The sequence below is a fragment of the Molothrus ater genome, chromosome 2 (genome assembly GCF_012460135.2).
Source record: "Molothrus ater isolate BHLD 08-10-18 breed brown headed cowbird chromosome 2, BPBGC_Mater_1.1, whole genome shotgun sequence".
Classification (NCBI taxonomy): Eukaryota; Metazoa; Chordata; class Aves; order Passeriformes; family Icteridae; genus Molothrus; species Molothrus ater.
Window position 1 is genome coordinate 21,645,712 of NC_050479.2, and position 27,260 is coordinate 21,672,971.

General features: G+C 37.8%; 1 protein-coding gene across 3 annotated transcripts; it reads left to right on the top strand.

Annotated features, from left to right (window-relative positions):
- The first annotated feature begins 5,800 nt into the window (after positions 1 to 5,800).
- PNPLA4 (patatin like phospholipase domain containing 4) lies at positions 5,801 to 26,919 on the top strand. 3 transcript variants are annotated; one of them, XM_036393711.2, is made up of 9 exons: positions 5,801 to 5,987; positions 6,879 to 7,173; positions 7,932 to 8,058; positions 13,578 to 13,762; positions 19,040 to 19,134; positions 19,303 to 19,438; positions 22,670 to 22,735; positions 24,046 to 24,198; positions 26,079 to 26,919. In XM_036393711.2, exons 2-9 carry the CDS (start codon positions 7,012 to 7,014, stop codon positions 26,208 to 26,210), a joined length of 1,056 nt encoding a protein of 351 aa, XP_036249604.1. In that variant the 5' UTR covers positions 5,801 to 5,987; positions 6,879 to 7,011; the 3' UTR covers positions 26,211 to 26,919. The 3 variants fall into 3 exon arrangements, with proteins under 3 accessions (XP_036249604.1, XP_036249614.1, XP_036249626.1); XM_036393721.1 differs by lacking the exon at positions 26,079 to 26,919 and adding an exon at positions 25,408 to 26,072; XM_036393733.2 differs by lacking the exons at positions 5,801 to 5,987; positions 6,879 to 7,173; positions 7,932 to 8,058 and having other exon boundaries at positions 13,574 to 13,667.
- The last annotated feature ends 341 nt before the right edge of the window (positions 26,920 to 27,260 follow it).

A 27,260-nucleotide genomic window follows, 5' to 3' on the forward strand; every position in this document is an offset into this window, starting at 1 on the left:
CTAACTAATTCATTCTATACTCACACCATTAGTTTATTTAGATTAATTTTCTTTACTGTTCTCCTGTTCTCCTAAGCTTAACAATGGCTAATAAATCGATAGAAGGCATATTACAAAAAACAAACTGAGTGATGATTCGCCTAATGAGTCACCAAAAGACAAATGCTATTACAAAAAGCACTAACAACATATCATGCTAAATGTAGTAGATGCATGGGAAATACTTATGTACAGATATGATGTAAGCACAGTTATTATCATTGCTACTATATATATAGTATATATAGTATATATACTTTCAACAGTTTTAACATCTAAAATATAAAGAAGGCAAGATAAAACAATGGAAAGATGAGATAGCAGCTCAAAAGAAGAGAGATGGCAATAAGATTAAAAAAACTACATGAAAAAATATTAACTCCTGCTAACTGAATATACAACAGATTATGCAATACAGGGAAGTTATTGTTAGTATTAAGATTCTGAAATCTTTACCAAGCCAAATCTTTACCTATAAAAATTATTTTTGCAAAGTTAGTACATGACTGTGGGGAAAAAAAAGATAATTTCATATGGAATCAGGCAAAAATGTGGCAGCTTATCAATCTCCTAAAGCTGAAATATTACAGACTGTGAAAGATGCAAAAAAACCTTAAGTGCTTGCATATCAAATGGAAACTAATGGTAGCCTACACATCAATACTGATGATTAAGTCCTCTCACTGTTTACAAACACACCTCTTCTCATCCCTATGCTGACCTCAAGTTGCTTGTATTTAACAGAAGAAACACCAAATTAACATTTCCAAAAGGATTTTCAGAGCAACGAAATCATAGAATCATGGGCTGGTTTGGGTTACAAAAAGCCCTTAAAAACTACCTAGTTCCAACCCCCCTGCCTCAGGCAAGAACAGCTTCCACTAGACCAGGTTGCTCAGGGCCCCATCCAAACTGGCCCTGAACACTTCCAGGGTGGAGCATCCACATTTTTTGGGCAAACTCTTCATGGGCACAGCAGCTGTGAACCTGAACACAGGCATCCCCAAAGGCTGTGACAAGAGGAAAAACATGAAATGCAAAAGTAGACACTTTAAATTAAGTGTTAGGAAATGAAAGGAGACAAATTGTGAGCAGATGGAGTGATTTAAAAGCACTGAGCCATTCCCTTTCTATATTGTCCATTTTCTGACTGAGTTTTCTATTTAATGGATGGTTTCAGGTTTTGCTCTCTGGCTTCCAGACAGTAATTCATCTCACCTCAGAATTTCTACTAATGGCAGACTCAGCATTTGGCAGCCAAAAAGAGTCTAAAGCATTGCCAGGACAGAGGTTCCTTTTGCAAAACTTCAATCATTTACCTCTGAGGTGGTCTTCTCAGACCTTCCTCAATGTCAATAAAGAAAAATAAGCAGTTTTAGAGAATGATGCATCTAACATATTTCAAAAATGTACTCTGTGCTGAAATTAATTCCTTTCCAAAAGTGTCTTTTTCTCTTTGCTGACCGTTGAAGCAGCTTAGAATGACTAGCTCAAATACCCATGTCTAGACTGTATCCCACGCCTGCATTCCTTTGACAAATCCCACCCAAGATGTCAAAAAGTAAGAGGGAAAATATCAAATTGTCTGGTTATATGAGAAGAAACAAGGAAAAAAAAATTCTGGGCCCTTTAATGAGCTATATGAACATTTGTAGAAAGTAACTCAATATCAAATAACATGCATACCTTTGGGATGCAAACCCCCTCTTTATTTGTGGGCTATTAAAGAACCAAGAGCAATTCCAGATTGCCTGAAAAAAAATATTAATTCTCAATTAGATATGTGGCTTCAGCTATGATAAAAGCAAGAAAAACAGAAAAAAAAAAAGAAAAAGAACAAAAGTGCAAACACACTACCCCTGCTGTGATTGTTCTCTATTTTATTAAATATTGAATGCAACCTGCATTCAATAGATCATAAGATTACTAGGAAAATTCTAAATTTTCAACATATGACAAAAATCTGCTTTATATTTGCATATTTATAATGATTCCTTGAAGTTTTTAATTGATTTTTTTTCCCAATGAATCTCTTGGCAATATTGAACCTCTGTTTTGTTTTGTGGTTTCATTTATTTGGTTGCTTTTTGAAGGCTTCTTGACTTCTTGGCTGGATTAAGTGTCACCAGTCTCACTCTAAAACCATTTTTTTTTTTTTTTAATCTGGGAGCACATATTTTCCTTTGAACTGAATTTTTGGGGGGTAAAATTCCCACAAATGCTTTAACTGTCAACTTTGGTGTCCTGTAATCATGTCTCTTTGTGTTCCTGTTTGGACACCTTAGTCAAGCACAAAGTGATTCTGTGAGCAGGACATAGAAGTTTAAAAATTATTTATTGGTTATCACATTCAAATGATCACTACTAGGTTATGCATGAATGTGCTCACCAACTTTTACAAGACACAAGCAGAATCTCTGCTAGCCAGGCAGGCAAAAGATGAAAGATGAAAGGGCAGCTCCTACAGCTCTCTGGAGCACAGGCACAGTCATGCCTCCCTCCGACACTCTGTATTTTCCTGATGATTTTATACTTGCCCATGTCAGTGCTTTCCCTTGTCTTACCTTGTCTGAAATTTCAGCTTTCTCATCTCACATGAATCTCCTCTTCAGACCTTCTGACAGCTATTTATTTTCTCCTGCAACGTAGCATTTTCCTCAGAATTCTGAGCCATGGTCGCACACCTTCAGCAATTGGACCTGGTATCCTCAGGCACAGGCACTTGCATGGACTTCTAGACAGAGGGACTCACACACCATTTTGGCACTGAGATGAAGGTGACAAGGGTGATCAGGAAAGGAATTACTTTCCAGTGGTTACCAGTCAAAACCATAGCTTTGAGTATCAGTTGCTCAGCACTATTCTTATGCTTATCCTATAAAAAAGCTCATCTTTTCTTTGTGATGCACCACTATACATTTCTGTCATAAATCTTAATGTAATGCCATAAATCATCATATTTCCTCAAACATTTCAATCCCTCAATCAGCATTTGGATAAAGGCCAATTTGAATTAATGTTGTAAAAAACTGCATTAAATCCCTTAATGAAACCTATCCTTAACTAGAATCTTGCATCCTCTCCATTAAAAATTATTCTGCAGATCTTATTAAAGAGATATATTTTTATGTCTAGTTCTCAATTATACATGCAATATCTTTGTCACTAATAAAAAAAACCTTTAAGTTAAGTTTGATTCTCAATAATTTTATTTATATGTCTCCTCATTTTCCATGTGGGCCTCAAATTTCTGAAGTAAGAATTCAGTCTTACTGGCAGAGACACAGTACAGTAGTCACAGCACTAACCAGCTTAATTGTGCTGACCAAATATATAACTAAGTTAAAGTGCTGTTACTGAAAGCTCCTTTTGCTCCTTTAGCTGAATCTGTTTCCAGAAATTATTTTACACACACTTTTAAATGCCTTGTTCCTTAAATATATGGGTGCTCCAAAATACCTGTTCTGACAAACACCATGTTGTAAAGCCATTTAAACATTTATATAGCTCACCTAAGACTTCTTTGTTGCACTTTATTCTTAAGAAAATGTCAAAGAACAGCTATGAAAGGAGCAAAGAATGAAAGATGCATGTCATGCTATAAAAAGGTTGAATATGGAAAAATACCTAAATGCAGCAGATGAAATAAGCTTTGACATTTGAAGGAAGGATAAGGGTCTGATCATGTCTAGCTGTGGGAAACAGAATGGACTGAGTTTGAATTAGGGAGCCAAAGAATCACAGAATAAATGAGGCTGGAAAAGACCTCTGAGTCCAACTTCTGACCGAACACCAGAGTGTGATAACCAGACCATGGCACTGAGTGCCACACCCAGAATTTTCTTAAACATCCTCAGGAACACTGACTCCACACTTCCTTGGGCCACCTATTCCAATGCTCAACAACCCCTTCCATGAAGAAATTCTTCCTGATGTCCAACCTGAATCTTCCCTGGCACAGCTTAAGGCCATTTCCTCTCATCCTGTCACTGGTTGTCAGGGAGAAGAGGCCGACTCCCAGCTGGCTACAGCCTCCTTGCAGGCAGTTGTGGAGAGTGATGAGGTCTCCCCTGAGCCTCCTCTTTTCCAGGCTAAACATCCTCAGCTGTCTCAGCCATTCCTCATAGGACATGCACTCCAGATCATTCACCAGCTTTGTCGCCCTTCTCTGTACATGCTCCAGCACCTCAATACCCTTAAGAAATCTTAAGGCCAAAAAAGACATGAATGTTTCTCTTTTATGACCATAAACTAAAATACAAGAACTTCCACCTCAACTTGAGAAAGAACTTCTTTGCATTGAGGGTGACAGAGCAGTGGAACAGACTGCCCAGGAGGTTCTGGAGTCTCCCTCTCTGAAAAACCCACCTGGATTTGTTCCTGTGTCACCTGTTTCAGGTGAATCTGCCTTGGCAAGGGGATTGGACTAGATGCTGCTTTATGTGAGACACCATCTCATTTGTTGTCCTTCACAACGACTTGCTGTGTTTATACTTGTAACTTACCTCGATTTAAGGTTTGTCACCAACTCAGAAAGCTTCATCCACAGCACACATTTTCCAATTCATTAACAGACCAGACAGAGCAGTGAAGGAACAAGAGGCTAACTAATGTACTTCTCCACATCTAATGTACTAGTCCACATCTAAAAGAATAAGAAGGGTCCTCCTGACATGTTTGTGACTTGCCACAGCTGTCAACCAAGTATTAATTTAGATGCAAATTTGGCCTTAATCACAGTACTGAACACTAAAAATTAGAACTCCAGTTATAATTAAGGCAAGTGGGTGTTTTGACCTCTAGGTCTCATCTGGCATTCTCATCTAAAATCTCATCCTGTAAACATAGGGAAAGAGTGCAGGATGATGAAATCAGCAGGCAGTAACTCCACAAGAGGGTGTCTTTGCTGTAAGACAGTCTGAGGGCTCTGTTTTGTAACTATTGCCCTTTAGCAGTTGAAAGGCTGGCTAAACTCTGAAGAGACCCTGTAGAAGGTGCCAAGGTTCCACCAACACAGCTGCACCTCCTTCTATCCCAAATCCATCCCAGCATCTCCGAGACACTAGAAAAAAACACAGATAATGGATGGATGCCACAGGTGAAGGAGACAAATCTGTGTGAAATCTAACATAGTGTTTATTCACAAGTTTAGTTTGAACCCCAGTCAGCCAGACTCCAAGGACAGTTCACATATCCACACTTCTGCTCCCGGCGTCTTTGACCTCCCTCAGCATGTTTTCTTCCTCCACTTCTGGCTGCAGAATCCACCTGAATCTTCAATCTGGGTGCCTGCTTGCCCTGGCTCAGGCCTGACAGAAGGGTGATTGCACTCACCTTCGTAAAACGAAAACGTTGACCCGAAAAAAACCAAAAAAAAAAAAAGGGGGAGAAAGCTAAAAAAATATAAACAAACAGGGAGGAAAAAAAAAAAAAAAGTAATCTTTATTATCGTTATTGCCCTGAGGCCACCTTGTCAGCAAAAGGAGGTTGTCACTCGGCGCGCCGCTCGGCACAAGGGCGGTGCTGAGGGTGCGGATACCACCCACACTACAGCAGCAACAACCCCCGGAGGGGCCGGGCCCGCCCGCGCACCCAGCGCCGCCGGCCGGGTGCCGAAGGCGGGGCGATGCCGCCTCACGGGCCGTGGGTCCCGGCCCCGCCGCTCCTCCCAGCGCTGCCGGGCCCGCGCTGCGCAGCCGCGCTCGGGGTCGGGGCTGGGCAGGGCCCGCCGTGACCTCCCGGTGCCGGGATCCGGCGCTGCCGCGGGGGCCGCTGCCGGGGAGGTGGGGCCGAGGCGGGCGCACTGCCGCCGGGCAGTGCCGCCGCTGCCTGGCGGAGGCCGCGTTAGCCCCCGGGCAGGCCTGCGGAGAGGCAGCGGGCGATCGGGACGGGGTTGAGGTGCCTAGCCTCTGGAGGGCCGTGTCCCGCCTAGGAATCGCCCGCTTGCTGTAAGTGTCCACGGTTAGAAGGCGCAGTGGCTGCACTTTGGCGTTGCGCGCCCCGCGGTTGTCACTTCACGTTCTGTGTTTGCTAGCTTTAAAAAAACTTGTCTCGCTGTTTCGGCTGTTTCGCTTGTTTGTTTTGGTTGTTTGCGGAACAAAAGTGGAGGTAGGAAAAATCCAGACACACCACAGGCTTGATCTCATGGCGCACGAGCTGAAACAGAGCACTTTTAAGTCACTTCCCTGTTTGAGGTTAAGTTGGAAGTTGGCAGTGTTCCGCCGAGAGCTCGCCGGCACAGGGTCACAATAGGGTTGTTTGCAGTGGTGGTCGGGCAGGAACTTGCTTTTCATCTGAACGAGCACAATTCCATACATTTTTCTTTATGGTCCAGGCTTGCACTGGGTGTGTGAGTAAGCCCTGTGCTATCTTAGTTAACAGAGAAGATGACGAAGCTCGCCTTGTACCAGCCAGCATGCTGGAGTGTCTCTTACTGGGATCTTGACAGCGGCACTTAGCTTTAGTGAACAAGTTGAAGTTGCTGGATCACTGCATCCACAGTTTTCAGCTGAGGTAGATGGAGCAGTGTATTCATGTTGTTAATCTTAAGGGAGTGTTTGTTCGTTTGGGGTTCTCTGTTATTAACAATTTTAGTTCTTCATGTCTGTGAAATGAACAATTGACTTTATAGTCGGTGGTGAACAACACGGTACCAGATGGGGGCTGGTGAGAGAGAGGAGCTACTGAGTAAAACTCTTCCACTGTCAAGTGAATCTGCGTTGATGCCTCTGTGTCTTCGGGTTGGTGGGTGTGAGAAAGGCCTTGTTACAATATCAGGACCTTGATGAGAGCCTTTCAGCTACTTCTTTTTTTTTTTTTTTGTACTGTCTTTTAAACAGGTTATGCTTAAAAGAAAGTTTCTGCTGAGTGCTTTTATGGCTTCGTTGGTAACTTCATAGTAAAACAGCTGTAAAACTGCGAGTATCTATTTGATTACCACATCATCTGGATCCAGAGATCACTTGTACTAAAATGTGGACTGCCAAAAAGCTTTGTAGTGCTCAAATACTGTTGCTCCAGATGAAAGAAGGCCACCTGTGTAGTTGCATGTTTCCCAAAACATGGCAGTTCTGGATTGGAATTCCAAGCATTTATTGCACTTTAAGAGTGCCACATAACAGAGTTAAATTCCAGGTAAGTATTTTTGTGATTATCTAAAGATATAACTGGTGTGCATAAATACAGGGATAAAATAATTTAGTTGAGACTCTGCAGAGCTAAGATTTTGATTTTGCAGCATTAATTATGAATTTAAGATGCCTTCAGTTTATCAAGGTAAAGGGGCAGGCAGCAATAAGTGCTGGAGTACCAGTGTTTCAGAGTAAATTTTTGAGTCTGATAGTTCTGAGTTGGGGAGAAACATTCACTTTCTTCAAACTGTACTCTAGATAGTAGTGCAGGATAACTGACAGGCTGATTAGTTAGTGACAATTGTTAAGTTGTCACTAACTTAAGTTAGTGACAATTGTTAAGAGGAATAGGACCAGAATTCTCTGAAAAATTACTTACAGGTTCAATGTTGCACAAGAGAGGGTAGAGAGGAAATGCATTGGTAAGGCAGGATAAAAAGAAGAGTTTGATTATAAAAAAATCTGTAGATGTAAATAAAAATAGTGGTAAAGGACACAAAATAAAGCTCATTTTCGATACTGGCATATCCAATCGGCAGTGTTTTTCAATATCTATTTAAATTCATCTTTAAAATATAAATTGCTGCAGACATAAGTTGTGGAACATTGAGGTTTGAACTCATTTGTGTTGGCTAAGCGATTGCAAAATTCATCTAGATGACTTAACAGTTACTGTCAAATAATGTCAAATAGTATTACTGTCAAATAATATTGCTGTTATTTTTCTTTTTAATCTTAATATGTCTGACTCTCTGATTGCAGGTTTCCAAGGTAAATGATAAACAATCCGTAGTTGATAGAAAAATGGCGACTAGTGCAGAGGAAACCAAAATAGCTGTTGGAAAAAGTCCCAGTGGAGTATGTGATGGAAGACAACATTCATTACAAGGTATTGAACCTTTTGCCACCCTCTTCTGGGGAAGTCAGCCTTCCCTGCCCCTCTGTTGACATCTTAAGGGTCAAGGTCTAGAATCTTAATTTGAAAGTTTTGTATTATGTTATGTGTTTCTCTTTTTAGTTTTAAGGGGATTATATGCAAATGTTATAGTTTGCAAAGACTCACAATTTTCTTAAGGTTCTTAATGGCTGGTTAGATTATGTACTTATTATTTTTCTTCTTCAACTCTGAAGGCTGTGAATTGTTGTGCTAGTGCAATTTTTTCTCATTAGAAATGGAAAAACCAAACATTTCTGTGTCAGTGGTGATTTTTGATTCAGATAAGTTAGTAGTTACCTTTATGACCTTTATTTTAGCAGTGCTGTTGAGCTAAGCAGTTTTTTCTGTGACTCTGCTTGTTTTGTCACTCTTTGCTAATAACTTATCCTCAGATGTGCTGTTATGCATCATACATTTTAGCTCCTGTGCTTCAGGGTGCTTGGTCATTTGCATTCTATGTATATTTAGATTTTGTTTGTGAAGGTGTTCATGCTCAGTTGCTTTGGGCATTTTCAGCTTTTGTTTACAAATGGGATGACATGGAGGTGGTTATGACAGGTTAAGACACTGGGATGGTACAATGTTAATATAATTACATTGCTCAGGAAACAGCCCTATGAGAAACTGTTGTGCTATTTCATGTGCATGACAATCAGGAAGACGGTAGCTTCCTCAGAAAGCTGTGTGGTACTGTATCATAATTTTTTTGTACAGCCTTGTCTTTTTACATACATTCCCTTGAAGGTTTGCATTACAAAATGGATGCAATACTGCTGAGTAAACAGAAATGCCCTGACCCCTCAGAGATTTTAAATCACCATTGTGTTGTTTTCTTGCAGATGTGGTAATCTTTTAAAGGGAACCCTTCAGTTTATATTTTTTCCTGAATGCTCCTGCTTTATCTGCAAAATAATGAAACTGAACAGCCCCAGTGTTCTTCTTGTATATACATTTTCTTACACTTCTGTTTTTTCTCTTGTAGACAACAGAAGCATTTCTATCCCCTTGGCCAGTTGAAATCTTTATATTTTGAATTTTGCCAATCATGTAAGATCGCAACATTTTTTGAAAAGCAGTGGCAGAAGTGTTTGTTCTGTCCTGTTTATGTCATACATTATGTGTACTGTCTAGCTGAAATGTTCTTGTGCATCTTCAAGGTTCATTGAAACATCTTCTTAAGACATGCCAACATGACAACTTTGCGTTAATATCCTTAATAGGTGTTAATATCCTTAATAGTCACAATTTATGCTAAACTCTCTAAGAATATTTGTTTTGAAGTCTTGTGAAACAGATGTTTCATACTATTTCTAAGATAGCAAGATTTCTGCTCTCTGCTGCAGCAGGTGAAGGAAGTGGTTTGTGTCCACATGTGACTATGCCCTATTTCTGTTAATCTGTAAGAAATTGTCAGGGAATAATCAAAACGTGTGCTTAATTAAATTTCTTTCTGCTTCCTCTTTGGAGTTTTTATAATCATACTATACTTTTTTGATCAAAAAGGCAGGGATCTATCATATCATCAAAGCAAAAGACATTTTTGAATCATGCTTTGACTGAAATACACCATTATAACTTGCAAATCGAGTGATGCCATGACATATTTGCAATAATTCTTTTTAAAGTGTCCAGTTTCTTATTGCTTTCCTTTCTGATTTTACAAGACATTAATCTAAAAAATGCTTTCTTACCTTTTCCTCTTATTCAGAGATTTGTTTGCAAGGTGAATCAGCATTGCTTAATTATATCTGTGGAGCAGTAGTTCCTTATGGAATCATGATTCTTATTTATCTGTTTCATCTTTGTCATCTGCATCCTTTGTAGGTTAAGTGCTTTTTTACAAATTTGTTGAAGAGGCCAAGCCTCAGTTCCACCCACTTTCCTGCAGGTGCATGCAGGATTGAAGATACTGATGTTCTGTTTCTTCTCTGTAATGCTGGGTATTTGCAATACTCAACTGAGTTTAATATTCTGAACAAATGAAAGAAGACCTGATTGTTTCACCCAGCAACAGACAAATGCTAGATATCACTTATGAGCTAAACATTGCAAGATTTTCAAGTTAAATCTTAGCACTGGGTGAAGCCCTGAGCAGCCAAATTGGATCTCATAGCTTACCATGTTTTAAACATAAGAGTGTTGGGCAAGAAGTCACTTGAATGATGTAGGATTTTTTTCCTACTCATTATTTACCTAATTAAAAGGTTTGATGGATATATATGCATACCCCATTTCTCAGTCATGAAACTAGATGTAACCAGTGGATCTGTTATTTGAGCATGAATGTCACCTGCCAATTTACATTTGCAGTGAGGAATTTTAATTTTTTTTTGTATATGACAAATACTTAATGTATACCTGGGGATTTATCCTAATTGATAGAAATGTAGTGTCTGGGTAACACAGCTATGCTATTGCTACTCTTAATTTGAGGTTCTCTTGGGGAATCTGTAAAACAATGTATTGTATGCCATCCAAATCCAGTGGGTCAAGTACTTCTGTTCACTGAAAGTAAAAAAGGTACCTTATTTTTACATTATATTAATTTAATCTTTTTGGACTTGAAATTAATCTACTCTTCAGAGTGTGAGACAAGCAGCATTCTTGAACTGTATTCCTTGACTTGAAATCTTAGCACTGTTTTTTCCTCTTGTGTGTTCTTCTCTCACTGAATCCTTATGTCAGTCAAGTAACTGATGTGAGTACTCATTCAATAATCTCTCTTTTTGTCTCTTGGGGAGGAATCAGAAAAGTGTGGGATCTAAGTGGTAGGAAATTAACTTGCATGAAAGAGTGAATGCCATGTATCCAGACACTGAAAAGAGAATAGTGGTTACTCCCAGTAGCTGATAATTAGGTAGGACTAGAGCTTGTCTAAGGGACTACAATTTCTTCATCAAGGTGTCCAAGAGGAGGTATGGATATCTGACTTTAATCAGGTATGTTCTGTAGTTTTTGATCTGAGATTTAAATAGATTCCTCAGTTCACATAACCTCCTTTTCTGTTCTTGCTTTAGAGAAAATGTACCAGGCCCTTCTTTACACAATGAAGTATGATTTTTCTTCCACATTTGTAGGGAATTTTTCTTTTGAAAAAAAGGCTTTTAATCTAAAGTTTTTTTACTGTAACCACGCTTTAGATACTCTTTGTGGTTCTCTTTTTTTCTTTTTATTTGTGAACATTTAATTATTTTCCAGCAGAGAGAGATACTTTTTTGCAGTATTAGCCTAGTAAAAGGTTTAAATCTGTGTATACATGTACATAAGCATCCATATACTTATTTTGATTTACATAACCTTATTATCTTACACTTGCATTTCTTAGTTGCATTTCATGGTTCCTTTAGATGTAATTCTTTGTATTTGTGAACTTGTACTTTGCATACTTTTTGATGAATCTGCTATGTAAACATAATCTTTATTTCATATAGTGCTTCATATTAGAAGTGTCTTGATCTTGAGATGTTTTGCATATAAATGGGAGTTGATTGTTCAATTCCTATGTAAGAATTCAGTTGCTTTAACCAGCTTCACCTTTTTGTCAGAGTGGCCTGTGGTGCAAATGCATCTTTGCTCCTAATTTGTAGAAGGTTTGGAGTCAGCTGCAGCAGCTGGTTTAACTCCCAAGAGTTTAACTATCCTGAAAGGAAGCATATTGTGGTATCATACTTCAAAGACTGTTTTAGTTTTCTTCCACTCTATTAAAAAAAACCAACAAAGTAGAGTTGTGTTTTTTATTTTCCTGTAGCATCTTGAGTAAAGTTTTTTACCTTCTATTCAGTACACGGACTTTTCTTTAAATTAAAAGATCCTTTTTTGCAAAAATAGTAAATCAGTTTATCACTTTCTTCATTCTAAATGTTTCTCTCTCCTATTGTCACAGCAAGAGCCAACATCTAGTACTTTCTATGAGTAAAAATGTGTTAGATTTGTTACAGGTGTTCCTACTTACAAGTGGGTCTGGAAGTGTTTCCATCACAGTTGATAAACTGTGTGTTTTAGCAGACTGACTGGTGCACCAAATATTCCCTGACACTATGAGATGCTGTCTCAGTAAAATAGCAAACCTGGTCACATCATAAGGTCTGATTTTAATTCTCTGTAGGTAAAGCAGTTGAGTTTAGCATGTCTTCTTATCTAATGGTTCTGAAAGCTGTTTCTTCTCCTTATCTTTCCTGGCCTTCTCATTTCAGAGATGAAGAGGTATCTTTAACAAAAATGTGGTGCTGTGTATGTTTGCCTGTCTTCATCAGGACTGATATAACAGTTTCTGTCTTTTATTACCATTCATATTGAGATAAACCCAAGTACAGTAGGGTGTTATTTTTAATTCAATACTAAGATAATGTGTACAATATCTCTTACATCTGTAAAATACAATCTGTGGAATATCTTGCTTTCGTTTGTAGTTATTTGCAGAAGAGCTAATAGAAGAGCTAATAAATTGCACAGCATTTTGTTTGTTTATTTAATTAACTATCCCTATTAATTTGAACTTATGCTTCCTATTTGTGGGGTTTTTTTGTTAAATTTAAATTTCTATCCTAGACACCTTTGGAGTGTATGTGTGTGTGTTTTCCTACATTTAGTGCTTTGTATTTTGCTTTGGGTTTTTTTTATTCCTTCTTATTTTAATAGTAGCAAAAATATGCTTTTTGTTTTTCTTTTTTAAACTAGTAATTAGTTTAAAAATTTGTCTATTAATAATTCTAGTAAGCAGATGAGTTTCAAAGATGACAGAAAAAAATTCCTCTCTTAGAGAATTATAATGGATTCAAGGTTCTGCTTGTGTAAGGGGGAGTATGTTTATAGAATCATAGAATGCCCTGGGCTGTGAGGCACCTTAGAGATCATCTCATTCCAACTCCTGTGCCATGGGCAGGGACACCTCCCACTAGGCCAGGTTGCTCAGAGCTCCATCCAGCCTGGTCCTGAACAGTGCCAGAAATGGGGTATCCACAGCATCTCTGGGCAACCTGTTCCAGTGCCTCACCACCCCCACAGTAAAGAATTCCTTCCTAATATCCAATCTTAGCTTTCTCTCAGTTTGAATCTGTTTTCCCAGTCCTTTCATACATAATGAGACAGTAACCAGCAGTTTTATAATTAATTTGATTTTTTGATCAAGGTGGCTAACAATGTTTGTTCTTTCAAGATATTTTTTAATAACTTTTGTGTAGCTACTCTCTGACAAATCAGATGAAAGTATGCATTTATGTTATATTTAAAGTATATATTTTTGATTTATTTAAAAAGGGACTTGTACTAGGGATTATTTTAGAGTTGTTTTCAGTTTTGAAGATACTAAACGTAACTGCTGAATGTTTGATGTATTTAGTAATTAAAAGCTTTTACTGTTCTCAAATAACTTGTGGTTTTTTATATAATTAAAGTATTTTATGCAAAAAAATTAAATGTATATTGCAAGAGAAATTGCAAAAGACTGACTGTGTGGCACACTATTTCCACAGCCCAAATGAGACACATCAACCTGTCCTTTGCAGCTTGTGGCTTTCTGGGCATTTACCACTTGGGGGCAGCAGCTGCTTTCCACAGGCATGGTAAGAAGTTACTGAGAGATGTGAAAGCTTTTGCGGGAGCTTCTGCGGGATCTCTGGCTGCCACTGTCTTGTTAGCAGTGCCAGAAAATATAGAGGTAAATTAACAAACTCGTAGGTATAGGCCATGATAATTTTCAAAGGACATTTTTGTATATAATCATCTTCCATTAAGTTTATTAAAATGTTTTGTGTCTTGCTTTTTTTTGTCTTGTTACTTGCTAGGAACAGGACTCTTGTATCATGTTTTCATTAACCATATGTCTGACTCATGAGCAAAAATGTTAATGATAAAAATATTTCATATGAACCTTATATTTTAAGCTGTGTAAATATAAATCTCATGTGTGTGAATCTTAATTTGTAAGCAACAGATATACTTTAATATACTAAAATGTATACTTGATGATGGTGCATTACAAAGTGAGTCATTGTTCTGTTAGTTACAGATAGGCTTTGCTAAGCAAGTGCATAGCACCACCCTTCTAACCTTTTCTGAAAGGAGGTGAAAATGGTAGATGGAGTGTGTCTTCGTGAACAGCTCCCACCTGCTCAGATCTTTTTCTTGGTGCCTGTCCTCCACTGAACAGCATTAAAGGCTTTTGCATCTCCTTTAGACTTAGTGCAGCCCATACCTTAATACCATACCAGTGCAGCCAGTAGGATTAACCCTCACAGCAATCTGTTCTGACATGCATCTGGATTGTGTCATCTCCAGAGATGCCCCTCCTTTCTCACAATGCATGTGGTGTCATGCAGAGACACCAAGGTTCTGTTCAGTGATTACAATGTTACAGATTCCATGGAGAGCATTAGGGGTTTTTTTTTGGTGTCTGCTTGGAGAGCATTACGGGGTTTTTTGGTGTCTGTTTGCTTGGATAGCATTAGGGGTTTTTTTTGGTGTCTGTTTGCTTGGTTTTCCCCACAGGTTAAGGCTGCTTTGCCGTCCTGAACTGTCTCTAGTGACTTTGCCTTAATAAATGTAGCGGACCAGGATTGCCAAAATGTTAGTATTTCTTTACTATTGTGGTGGTTTGACAGGAAATATGTTTTCTGGGATGCTGTGGTCAGGCCAATTGGTGCTCAGATTTTAATATTGGCACCTAATGTGGCCATTGGGACATTGGACCCGCCTCTGAGCACACGGGGTTAAAGCAGGGCTCTCCCCTGGGAGGCTCTCTTGGGTTCCGGTCAGGGAAAGGTTCAGAGCTGCCCTGCGCGGCTGCAGGCTGGGCGGGGCAGGGGCAGCCATGGGGCCGGGTGAGGTAGGCCCAGGGGCAGCCATGGGGCCGGGTGAGGTAGGCCCAGGGGCAGCCATGGGGCCGGGTGAGGTAGGCCCAGGGGCAGCCATGCGGCCGGGTGAGGTAGGCCCAGGGGCAGCCATGGGGCCGGGTGGGGTAGGCCCAGGGGCAGCCATGGGGCCGGGTGAGGTAGGCCGGGGCGTGGACAGAAGGGAGGGGAAGGCCCCTGCAGGATGGAAGGGTGGAGGAGCACTGAGAGGCATCGGGCAGCCACCCCACCTCAGGAGAGACAGAGAGAGAGCCTGTGCCTGTGCTGGTGCCACCTTGAAATTCAATAGTGGCCGGCCAAGAAGGAAAAGGGGGGGCTGCAAGAAGGTGCCCGGCTGGGCAGCCGTGGGAGTTCTGGACAGAGCCTCAGATTTTTAACCCTTTTCTTGGATGATGGAAACCTTACAAATGCTAATCCTCCTGGAGCTGAATGAGAAGAGAGATGGAGATGAGATAAGAGGAAATGGGCCACGAGAGAAATAGAGAAGAACTCAGGTGGAAGAGATGATGGAGTGGCTTTTGCTGGACTCTTTTTGTGTAGCCATGGACAGAACCATGTTCCTTGTGATACAGAGACTGCATTCTAGGGGGAGGCAATGCCTCAGGACCAAGAGGGTTCTGGTGTGGGTACCCCTTGGCCCCAGGGAGTGAAAAATATGGGGGGGACAGATGTCCCAAAGTTGAGACAGTGCCTTTTTGGAGTGGGATGAAGCATCCTTAAAAGTCGACCCTAGAAGCAGCTCTGGTCCGTGTTCAGTGGTGAGAGCACTGGACATGAAAGGAAGAGGTCACCATTGGGACAAGAAGGACTCCTTCTCTCTTGATGAACTGGGGATTGAGTATTCTGAAGGGTGGTGCCGGACTGAGAGTCGATCATTTGGGGGATGTATTGTATTGGGAGTTTGGTGGGGAGGAGGAGGAGATGTATTTGTGAAGTTTTCATTTTCTTTGTATGTTTCTTTTTTTTTCCTTTCCCTTGTAGTTTAGTTAATAATTTATTTTTTCCTAAGTGGGAGCCTGCTTTGCTTGTTCCTGGTCGCATCTCACAGCAGAAACCAGGAGAGAGTATTCTTATGGAGGCACTGGCATTGTGCCAGTGTCAAACCATGACAACTATTTTTAATTATTGTGGGAAAAACAGGCTGTTAGATTTTTCATCTAAGTTACACTTAGGTTTTGCTCCAAGTAGCATTTGATAATTCCTCTAGGCCTTGCTTATTTCATTTCACGTGATTCAAATAATAGTCCCAGCAAAACCCCACTTTGCCACTGATCTTTCTGTTTGTTTGTTGGTTGTTCCTGCTGGGATATGAACTCAGCTTGCAGCATTGACTATACTTCTTTCAGCAGTTGGCTTTTCCCTGGCTTCTTTCTCCCATCCCACTCCCCTGCAAGCATTCTTTATATGACTTGATATTAGGCAAGTTCCTCTCTGTTGTGGGGAAAACCTCATTGTATTCTGTGCAGGCATTTCTCCCCTTCTGTCACCTCTGACTGGTAGTTCAGTTTCAAGTTTGCCCGGTATAATGTGTAACTCTGACTTTAATTTCCTCTGTGGTGGGCATGGCAGCCCTTTGTTAGCCCAAGGAAATTTTTCTGCTTATTGCAGACCCTGGGTATGAGCTCTTGTTCTCAGCCTGGTCCAACTTATAAAGATCTTTCTAAGTAAAAATATTAGAATAGTTTTTAGTTTTTGTTTGTGGAAGCTAAGTCTATATTACATTGTGTCTGTTATATTTTTCCTGGAAAATTTGTCATATTATTGTAAGCTAAACAAAGTTTCATGGACTTTCTAGTACTTTCATTTTTTGTGTACTTTTTAGTTATTCTGTTACAGTGTTTAAATGGGAAATTGGGAGTTCTTTTATCAGTGGGGATAATTCAAATTCTCATGGAATTTAAGTAAGGGCAGTTTTCTGTACTGAATAGAATTAACTTTTCATATCAGGATAATTATATTATTATCTTTACTATGTTTCTAGCTTAAAATATTTTATATCCACAAATGTAGCTCCTAATCAGTTAATTATTTATTTCTTCCCTCCCCCACCTTCCCCCCCCAGAGATGGCAATGTTAGGTAAGCCATAATTAGGACTTCCTGTATCTCCTAGTCTCAAAGCTGTAATGCAACCTGTCCTTATCTTGGAGAGAATGTAACATTGAAGATTTATTGTTTTGACTGTTGCTGTTGTAAGACAGTATCCAAATGTTTTTTGTCATGTATTGGATTTTTGTCACTGTTTGTAAAGGTGTGGGACTTGAGAATTCTAATTAGGCTTATTTAGTTATAGGTAAATAACTATTTATTTTAAAGTTACCTTGGTCATGTTTGATATCAAGTTTGCTTAACTCAATACAAGCAGTTGCAATTTCTAAACATGACCTCAGTCATTATTTAAAATGTAGATGTATTGTTTAAAGCTTCTAGCACTCAGATTCTAAAACAATTCATAACTGTAAGAAGTTGTCCCTTTTGAGAGCAGAAATTGAGAGTCTGGGTACAGTACATTCTTAGAACTTGTAATATGGAAAGTAGTTTTCTGTCATTTCCCTAGTTTTGTACTCTTAGCTCCCCATAACTTTATTTAAGCATCTTAGATACAGAGATAGTAGTTCTGAGGTGCTTCTGTGTATGGTTTTGTGGATTTCTTTTGCATTTATAGAGAAAGTGTCTGAATGTGCCTTAAGTATTTTAATTGGCTTTGAGCTGGCAGTGGCACGTATCTCGTGGGGTAAAGGTGCAAATCTAACCAATGTGAAGCTAAGTAGAATAAATAATTGTTTCTTTAAGAGGTATGAACCTCTTAATTAACTTTTTGATGCATTTATTCGAAGGCCCTATCAAGAAAGTGGATGCAAGAACTACATTTCTGCCTTTTGCTTAGCTGAGTGCTTTGTCATACAAGTGGTGTGAGGAAGTTTAACTCCCTCAGTTAGCTAGCTCTGATCACATGTTAATCCTCACCCTACCTCCTTCCTTGTTTTTCTTTCAATGGGTTTTGTATTCTCCTCCTCTATGGGATTCATTCATGTCTCTCCTTTTTTTTTCCCTTTACTTTTCTTAGTCATTCATTCACTGATTTTGTTACTAGCAACATATTTGTTCTTTATGCACAGACCCAATAATCCAGGAAACCTAAACTGTCTTTTATTCATGTGGTTATATGGGTGAATATGGGTGAATTTATAAAGTACCAATTCCAGAAGCTTGCATAAGATTGGATTTCGTTTTTTCCAAGTCCCTAAAATCATTAGAAAAGCCTGCATGAAAGAATAAGAAAAGGATTGCAAATATTGAATTGCAAGTATTAAGCACTTAGGATCATAATTCATTGTTTCAAAATGTTATGGTTAAAAATAAATTATACCAGTTCTTTTACTGTCCCTTTGGAATTCTTGTGACTCACACTTTGGGCTATTTTTTTTTTGCAGTCATTAATGCTGGGCATTTAAGCTTTTGTAAAAGGTTCTCTGTGCAGGAATCTCTTACCTGTTTTTCTGATGTGTATTTTCTTTCTATATCACCCATCAGAGTTTTCCATTCATTAAATACTACCATAGTATTTTATTAATTAAATATGTGTATTTGCTAGTACCCTGTTTTTTGCTTTAGTGAGAAGAAATTGTTGTAATTTTTATTTTTCTTACTGCTTATAAGCATCTTAAGGTACTTGTGTCTAGTTTAAGTTCTGAAGCAGACCTTAAAATAAAAGGTGGCTTTAGAGTTTGAACTAAATGATTGTTCTTGTAATGGCATGATCGAGGGAACTGATTATTTAGCAGTGGTAGTATAGAGAAAAATAGCTTTTAACTTTGCTTGATTGTTGGAGTGGTATCCTCAGAGTTCTTTTTTTTTTTTTTTTTTCCATTGGGGATTTCTTTTCCTTACAAATTAATCCTTAGGAAAGGATCAACATTTTGTTATGCATGTCTTGTTACAAACCAAGCACACATGGGAAAATCCTTCAGTTTGATCTAATAACTCTTTTATTAAAGCTTTAGCCTCTAGTATATTTTAGGTTCTGCAGTTGAACATGCTTCCCATCACTTAAACTTCCTTAATGGTTATTGCTTTTCATTTCCAGAAATGTAAGCACTTTGCCTATGGATTTGCAGAGGAAGTCAGAAGATTGAACTTTGGTGCAGTAACGCCTGGTTATGATTTTATGAAAACACTTAGGTACCTATCTTAATGCTTCTCTAAGATCATTTTTGTGTTAGAAAGCTCTCCAAATGCAAATTGAGAGGGTGCATATTTCTGCTGTGCTGTGGGGTGCTCACCCCTAATGCATTTGCAAAGCTTTTAAATAATAGTGGTGAGTAATGCTGAGCTTTTTCTTTCCTCTAGGGAGGGCATAGAGTCTATTCTTCCTTCTGATGTTCATGAGATAGCTGAGAACCGGCTCTATGTGTCAGTCACCAACTCCAAGAGTGGGGAAAATCACTTGGTTTCAAATTTTGCCTCCAGGGAGGACCTCATTAAGGTAATCACGTTGAATGTGACAGTTGTAAATAAAAACTCAGGGGTTTCTTCAAAGCTTGAGGGTATATTATCACTTGTACAGTAAAGTCACTGGTTTATTCAGGTAACCATGTCTGTTCCCAGGGGTGCTACAACCATAATATAAACAATGTTTTAAGCAGAATTTGATCCTTTAGCTTCACAAGTTTTGCTAAAATTTATTTGGTGTTTGTGTTTCCTTCATTGGTTATTCAAGTTCTATCTTGTAGGCAAAGGGTTTCTAAAAGTAACAGGTAGCTAATTGTTGCGGTATATGAGAAAACAGTAGAAAATCTCAAAATATTGTAAAAATGTGTGCATCTCTCACTTCGCTGATATCATTGTTTCATCACAAAAGAAAGTAAAAGAAGTTTAAAAAAAATGGAACAATTCCTACAGATGCTTGTGGATACTTATAATGTAATGCTAAGTACAGTATATAAGCTGGAAAGTATATCTTTCACTGTCCTTCTCTTCATCTGAATGCCACATTTTAAATTTGGATCAGGATTGTATGTATAAGCTGATAAGAGATGGTAAGAGCAATTCAGATGCATGTGAAGCAGATGTTCTTTCTAGTAATTGATTGTATCTTAGTGGAAGACATAATAACATGTATCAGAATAAAGGAGGAAATTGTATGAGAAGGAATTTCTTCTTTCTATAACCTTGTGGATGCTTAGAGTAAATTCTTTTTAGTTACCATTTAGAAAAAATGACACATTACAAAACCTCAAAGTATGCATTGGGAGTTTGCCTATAAAGTATATTTTTTTAAATTTTGACCCTATTATATTCTACATGAACAGTCCTCAAAATTTACAGGGCTTTATCATGCAAATATAATTATGTGAAGAGTTTATCTCAAGTTACGCACTGTTGTTTCTAGCTATAGTATGCAATGGTAGCAAGCATGGAGATTTTTATTCTTGTGTGCTTTTGCAGTGAAATTTTCTAACCTGGAGACAATGAGAAGCATCAGGATGACCTTGGAAATATGTACATTTTACTAGTATTTCAATAGTTTTTTCATTGATTTAGCCATTGCTGTTCTACTCTTTTGTTCTCAATGATAGCAGTAGGGTGGGTTGGAATAATAGTAATAAAATTACACATAACTGCTCATTGGAATATATTCATATTGTCTGATCTTTCAGTCCAGCTCCTAATACCTGTTTTTGTGCACACCTTCAACTCTGCTTTTATCATGAGTGCAGCTCTCTTGAGTGCTGATGGCTGTTACAGGAGCAGGGAGGGTAGAGCTTTTTAGGTTATTTTATTGTATCATGCCTAGGCATGACCTACAGCCAAGGCATGGATAAAGGTATTGCTGGGCAGATTGTTCTATAAGCAGCAAAACATCTGTACCCCCTGCCAGAAATCGTTCAACTTCAGTGCTTAACAACCAAGCCTTACGGTTCCAAAGTTTTTCATAATTGCTAAACTGAATGAGTGTTGCTACAATGTTGAGCTTTTCTCTTTTTTTTGCTATTCCCTGTGGACTTGGAAAGACAGGTAATAATCTCCCATTTTTGAACTAGTCTTCCATATGTGAAGACAATCATCTTGTATCAGCATTTGTAGACTTGCAGTTCTTAAACTGGAGGTGAGGGGGAGGAGAGGCACAATTCGTGTGTTTGTGGGGGAGCAAGGCACAGAACACTGGTATATTTAGTTTGGGAAAGTAAGGTAGTGCCTAAAAGTCTACACTGGTCTGTTAGTGGTAGGAAATACTGAAAGTGTTTGTTCATCAAACTTGTCCTGCCTCTCCTCAGTAAGGAGATCTCAGTGACTTAATAAGAAGAGCAACTGCTTTCTTCAGTCCTCTTGAAAAGAACTCAGAGTTTGCAGGAGTCACCTGGTTTTGACTCCATTCACTAAATCTTTTTTCTGCATTTCTTTTAGTTTAGGAGGGCCAAAGTCAATGAGATGGAGTTGAGGAAAAGAGGAGAAAAGGTGCAGGGCTGGGGAAGAGGCTGATGTTGGGAACTTGGAAATCTTGTTTTAGACTTTTGTGAGCAAAAGGCCTGTTTGGTAGAGAAATAGCTGCAGTTTCACTTTAGAAAACTGAGAGAGCCTTTTTATCTGAGCTCAGACAAAGCTCTACATCACTAGGAAGAGGAATAGGCAGGAAAACTGTTCTCAGAGTGGAAGTTAAAGACTTCATATACGTATACAGTCTTTATTAAAACTTGTTAGGGGAACAGAAGGGCTTAATACTAAAATAGCTTAAATTTTGTAAAAGTAAATCTTAAGTCCAGCCAAAAAAGACATTTTCTTTCATAATCTCTATGGATTGTGATTTTTTTTTCTGCACCTGTTCATCTTTCACACAGTGCATGCACCAGTTTGTGACCTGCTTCTGTTCCCCATACTGGTCATCAGTGCCACCACACAAGTGTATGCATATCCACCCTATTTAGCTGGGTGAATGATAAATTCAGAATGAAAAATTCTGACATACTACACTTTGTCCATGTATTTACCTTTTCTCCTGGAAATGCTGTATGCTGATTGCTTATATATGTATGGGTGGATACACAGGTATAGAGATACCCACACTCTCTCAGAGGTATTGCTATGAATGGATAGAAAGGTATATTTGTTTGGACAGCTGTACATGAGATAAGAGGTGTCCTGGTCTAAAATAAAAATTCAAGAATGGCTATAAAAAGCAATGAAGCCTTACAGTAGGGGAAGTAGTAGTTTGTTAATATTTGAATCTATAAATACAAACATTGGTAAAGGTATACAGATGTGAATTTCCAGGATGTTCATGGTATTATTGAAACTTTGAAAGTCTGACTAGAAAAGTAAACACTATTTTAATATGCCAACAGAATTACTTGGTTGGCTTCTTCTTTGAAAATAAACTGTTTTTTTTTCCATCATACGCATATTTAATTTCTTGAAAACCACACATTACTTCACATTGTGCAAAACTAAGTTGAATCTACTCTTAAATCACATTAATAATTGAGTTAGTTTTTGATATTTTGTTTTGACAGTTATCACTGTGAAGTCTTAAAAAAATCAAACTCTATTGAATAATTTTAATCACATTTTGACATACCACAACAAGAAGACATTTTGAGATTACAGTGGATTTATGTAAAACTAATATATTGACTGGGAAATATGCATGAAAATATGTATTAGTTCTAAATTACTTTGTCTTTTTTTTTTTCTATTCTTTTTGCTTTCTTCCCTCTAGGTCCTGCTAGCAAGTAGTTTTATACCAGTGTATGCAGGAATTAAGCCAGTGGAATTTAAAGGACAGGTAATTTTTCATGAGTTACGAACTTTCTTTTTAAATATTTTTCATTTATGATGTAGTTATTTAATCTTAAGGGAAAACAACTTCAATACTATATTTTGTATTTCTTATAAGAATACGTTTTTACAGTTGTCTTTACTCAATCTAGCTCCTACAACTTTTTCATTTTTATTACATAAATATATGAACACTTTAAGAATAATTTTAAAAGCATGGAAATGGCTATTTCTTCATATGAGAAATAGATGATATTTCGGTTCCCCATTCATAGAAATGACGCCTCCAGAGCCTTTATAACCTTCACAGGCCCCACTGTCAAAAAGCCCCAGAAGATCAAGTATTTGCTGCTAGCTAGGCAGTCATTGTATCAGAAAGCTTGTCAGCTTTATAATTACAGATACAGCAACACATATCAGCTGATCAGTGTGATGCATCTGGTCAACAGACCTCATGGATGATGGCAGTGAATCCATTTAGCCGGCAGACCTGTGTTGAAATTTGGGCTATGCCTGTAACACAGGAAGAAATAGGAAGGTATAAATATTATATATAAATATATATAAATAATTTATATATATATAATATTTATATTTATATAAAATATATTTATTTATAAATATAATACCAAGAGATATCACAGCTGTCCTGTTTATATTGGAATGGAATTCAGCCCCTAGATCTCATTCTTCACTATGCTCAACTCCTGCAGCAGGATTAGGTCTGCTCCCTCTTATGTCATAGTTGTTCAGCTCCTTCCCACATTTACCTTCCACTTTCCAGCTACTGCTGTCTTGTGTAGTGTATGTAAGAAGAAATGAGGCTCTGGAAGAAAAGTCACAGAAGAGGAGAGGAGTCATTTGTGGTTTAGCTTCTGCAGTCAGAATACCTGCACGTACAGATTGAACAGCTCCTGTTGTCAATCAGAATAATGTTCTAGAAGAGTATATGTTATCTAATTAATATCTGATAGATTATGTGTAGTATTAACAGTCTTGTCTTTACATATATGCATTGAGAAAAATTCTATATGGGGCATTTTATTTTTTAATTAACTAAAAAGTCTTAAGAGTACCTTGGTGACTACCTTACACTAAATTTGTACATTATGTTAAATGCTCATTGATTCAAATCTCTGTGTGTACATTGTCAGTTCCTTGGTATTTGACTCATACTGAAGCTTTTTCATTGTATTCTTCGTGGGAAACTTGTAAGTTTTCTTGAGAGTGACGGAGGGAGGGTCAATAAGGGTAAAGTATTGCATTGTGATCATACTGTACTGGTGTTACTTTGAAAATATTTCTGTTTTCCAATAGAAGTGGGTTGATGGTGGCCTTACCAATGGCCTTCCTATCTTGCCTGTTGGAAGAACGGTGACAATTTCCCCTTTCAGCGGTCGATTAGATGTCTGTCCACAAGATAAAGGGCGTGTGGACCTGTATGTTAAATTAGCAAAACAAGATATGATGGTAAGTTGCTTGTTTATTAACTTAAAAACACTAAAAAGTATTTCTGCTGTTGTGTTCATATTTAAGTGTTTATTTTGTGCTCATATATCAGCTTATATAAAGTTTTGGCATTTTCTGTTTTGCAAATGGAGGTTAAACCTTTTAAACACAAGGAAAGGAGAATGTAGAAGAAAGAAGAAAGTTTGAAAAGCACTGATCTGGTACAAAATTGAGCAAATTATATCAGGCTGTTCAGTGTAAATAAGACTAGGTTTGCTTTACGTATCAGGTAAAGATATGTAAAGATGTTTATAGAAAAAATAAAGTGGAATACCTCAGGAGAGGACAGCTGCAGAACATTTCCTCATACTTACTGAAATCAGTTGCTCTAACTGAATTTAAAATGCAGGTTTAAGTTGTACATTTAAATTTGTATATGCAGTGACTTGTCACTGCATTGCACAAGAGAACTTGTGAACATTTGTGACTACAGTGCATTTCCAGAAGCTTTGTTATTAGTTGCAGAAACATTTCTGTATATTGAAATATGAGACTGATTTTTATTGCCTCCTTTTCATTATTTTCATTTCCGTGTTTGCAACCTTTGTCTCACAAACCTTAACCACGGTTTTGCTTTTTTCAACATGCTGAAAGAAAATATTGAATAGTGATAGACCTAGTGGTCAACAATATTCCATTAGAAAGAAAGATTAACAATAATAATTAGTTTAAAACTTTCTTTCTAGGCAGTTTGTAATGTTTTCTTAATTTTGCTAAAATTAGTGTTATGTAATGCCTTTCTCAATTGGACCAGTTTTTGAATCTTTAGAATATTTCACAGAGAGATATTAAGCATGGTAGTACTTGGTAAAGATCATAAAATATGAAATTACTGGTTTCATGTATCTTGGAAGTATATGCAATTATTGTATATTTCTTGGTTGTCTTTTGTATCTAGAGGATGAAAAATGAGCTGGTGATTAGTTTAGTTTAGAGACAGAAAATTAATTGTACAGTTACATTGCTTCTGGGGTAATGTGCAAACTTGTGCAGAATCCCAGGCAACATTTAAAACTATTCAAATTGAAGCACTTCTGTTTTAGGGCTGTAAAAATGATGACTAAGAACAATTTCATTTCAGCAGTATTGTAATCTGCATAAATTGAAAGTTGTACATCTTCATATATCTATATTTGAATATGAATAGTTTTCTGTCTCTCCATCTCCTAGTGTCAGAATTTGAATAATTGCTTACTTCAAATAATGAAGATGATTCTGATATTTTTTTGAAAAATTGTATATAATAATGTGGGTAAGTATTAATTATATAAAGAAATTGTTCAGAACGTTATTAAATATAATTATGTCTTTCGTTTGTTGTAAACAATTTAATAAAATCTCTATTCAAGAATAATGCTCCAAAATCCTTTTACATTATCAGAGTGACCACTTAAGATGCTGAGTAGTTCTTAATTTGTTGATAGCAGAAGCTACATTTGTACTCATATGTTGCAACATTGCCTGGGAATGTTCCCAAGAATGTGCTTGTTTGCACTAGTAAGTTGTCAAAATATTTCCTTGCACAAGTTTAACATGTGCCAGCTACCACTCTGTGAGACAGTTTCGGGAGTGTTTCCAAAGCTAAAGTGTTTCAGAAACTTTGGACAGTTTTACAGGCAGCCAGTCTGTCTTGGATGCTGCGAGCTTGATTCTGTGTGTGAGCACTGGTGCCAGTCTGTCCTGGCACTCAGCAGTGACCCTGGACGTGGTTAATTCCTGGTGGAGACACAGCCATGCCAGTCTTTCCATTTTACATATGCTCCATGAAACAGATGACTGTACAGTCACATCAGGATAAGTTGCATTAATAAACTAATTTACAGCTTCTTGCTCTGTTGCAGCTGTCTCTGGCCAACCTAGTAAGGCTTAATCAAGCTTTGTTCCCACCAGACCAGGAGAAAATGGAAGCGTTGTACCAAAATGGCTTTGATGATGCTGTACGCTTTTTATTGAAAGAAAACTGGTTTGAGTAGACAGTTCACAGAAAATTAGCAAAACATGAGGGATGTCAAAACACACCTACAGGCATCCTAGAGAATCTCAGGGATTGCTGCCCCAGTTCCTGTTCATGAAAATAAACATCCCAATGGATTTGGATCTGCTTCTGCTGAGAAAGTATCAGTTGCACTCCATGGAGCTGTGTAAACATGTCAGAACAGGAGCTGGACGTGCCTGGTGGATGTCTTGTTTTGAGGAGGTTCCACTTAGGTTATTTTTGCTTCAGCTGGGGACTTGAGTGTGGGATTTGTAAAAAGCTTGTAAAAAGTGTCATAATTACAGAAATTTGGAAAGGTCTTTTTCAGTGTTATTTGAGAGGAGAATTGATGTTATATAATGAAAAACTACCATCTGTATTATTCAAATAACAGAATTCAGTGTATTAGTTCTGCATATTAATTGGATGCTCACATTGTTATTGAACTAAAATGTAACTTGCACTGTTCCAAAGGTCTTGAAAATTAAGTACTAGACACAAGAGGATAAAACATTTGCACTCTTAGGTATTTTTTCACTTTAAAAGTTCTTCCTTCAGTGAATGTCTTCTTTTAAAATTTTAAATACTACCTGAAATTTTTTAGCAGAAATGTGATATAAAAATAACTTATAAAGAAGGGTGTAAAAATTGTTATATTTATTGTTTTCTCCCTCTGCCAAAACTGAATAAATATATTTTTCTTGAAACTTCTGTCAAGAGTTTATTTACAAGTGTCTTGGAATGCTGTAATGATCTGATTATCTACTCTCAATCTGCTGGAGAGCAGTTGATGAGAGTCAGTTGGTAATGAACTCAGATTCACATACCTTATTATTTTAACATTCGTGTTGTATTGACTACCTTAAGTTTAGGACTTCCTGTCTCAATGCCCAAATGCTAGAATCTGCAACTGTTTATGTAAAAGCAAAGCATTTTCGGTTTATAAGTGTGGAGCTTAAGTTGATTTATAAAGTTAAAAAAAAAATTAAAATTGGAGGTTCAAGCATGTATGAAATTTAGAATTTCTAAAAACTGAAAAACCTGTGGC

Excerpts from the sequence above, each read along its gene's own strand:
- PNPLA4 (XM_036393711.2), top strand. The coding sequence starts at position 7,012 with ATGTGGACTGCCAAAAAGCTTTGTAGTGCTCAAATACTGTTGCTCCAG. Across the intron at positions 8,059-13,577 it reads AAGACAACATTCATTACAAG|CCCAAATGAGACACATCAAC; the intron begins GTATTGAACCTT and ends CTATTTCCACAG. Across the intron at positions 24,199-26,078 it reads TAGCAAAACAAGATATGATG|CTGTCTCTGGCCAACCTAGT; the intron begins GTAAGTTGCTTG and ends GCTCTGTTGCAG.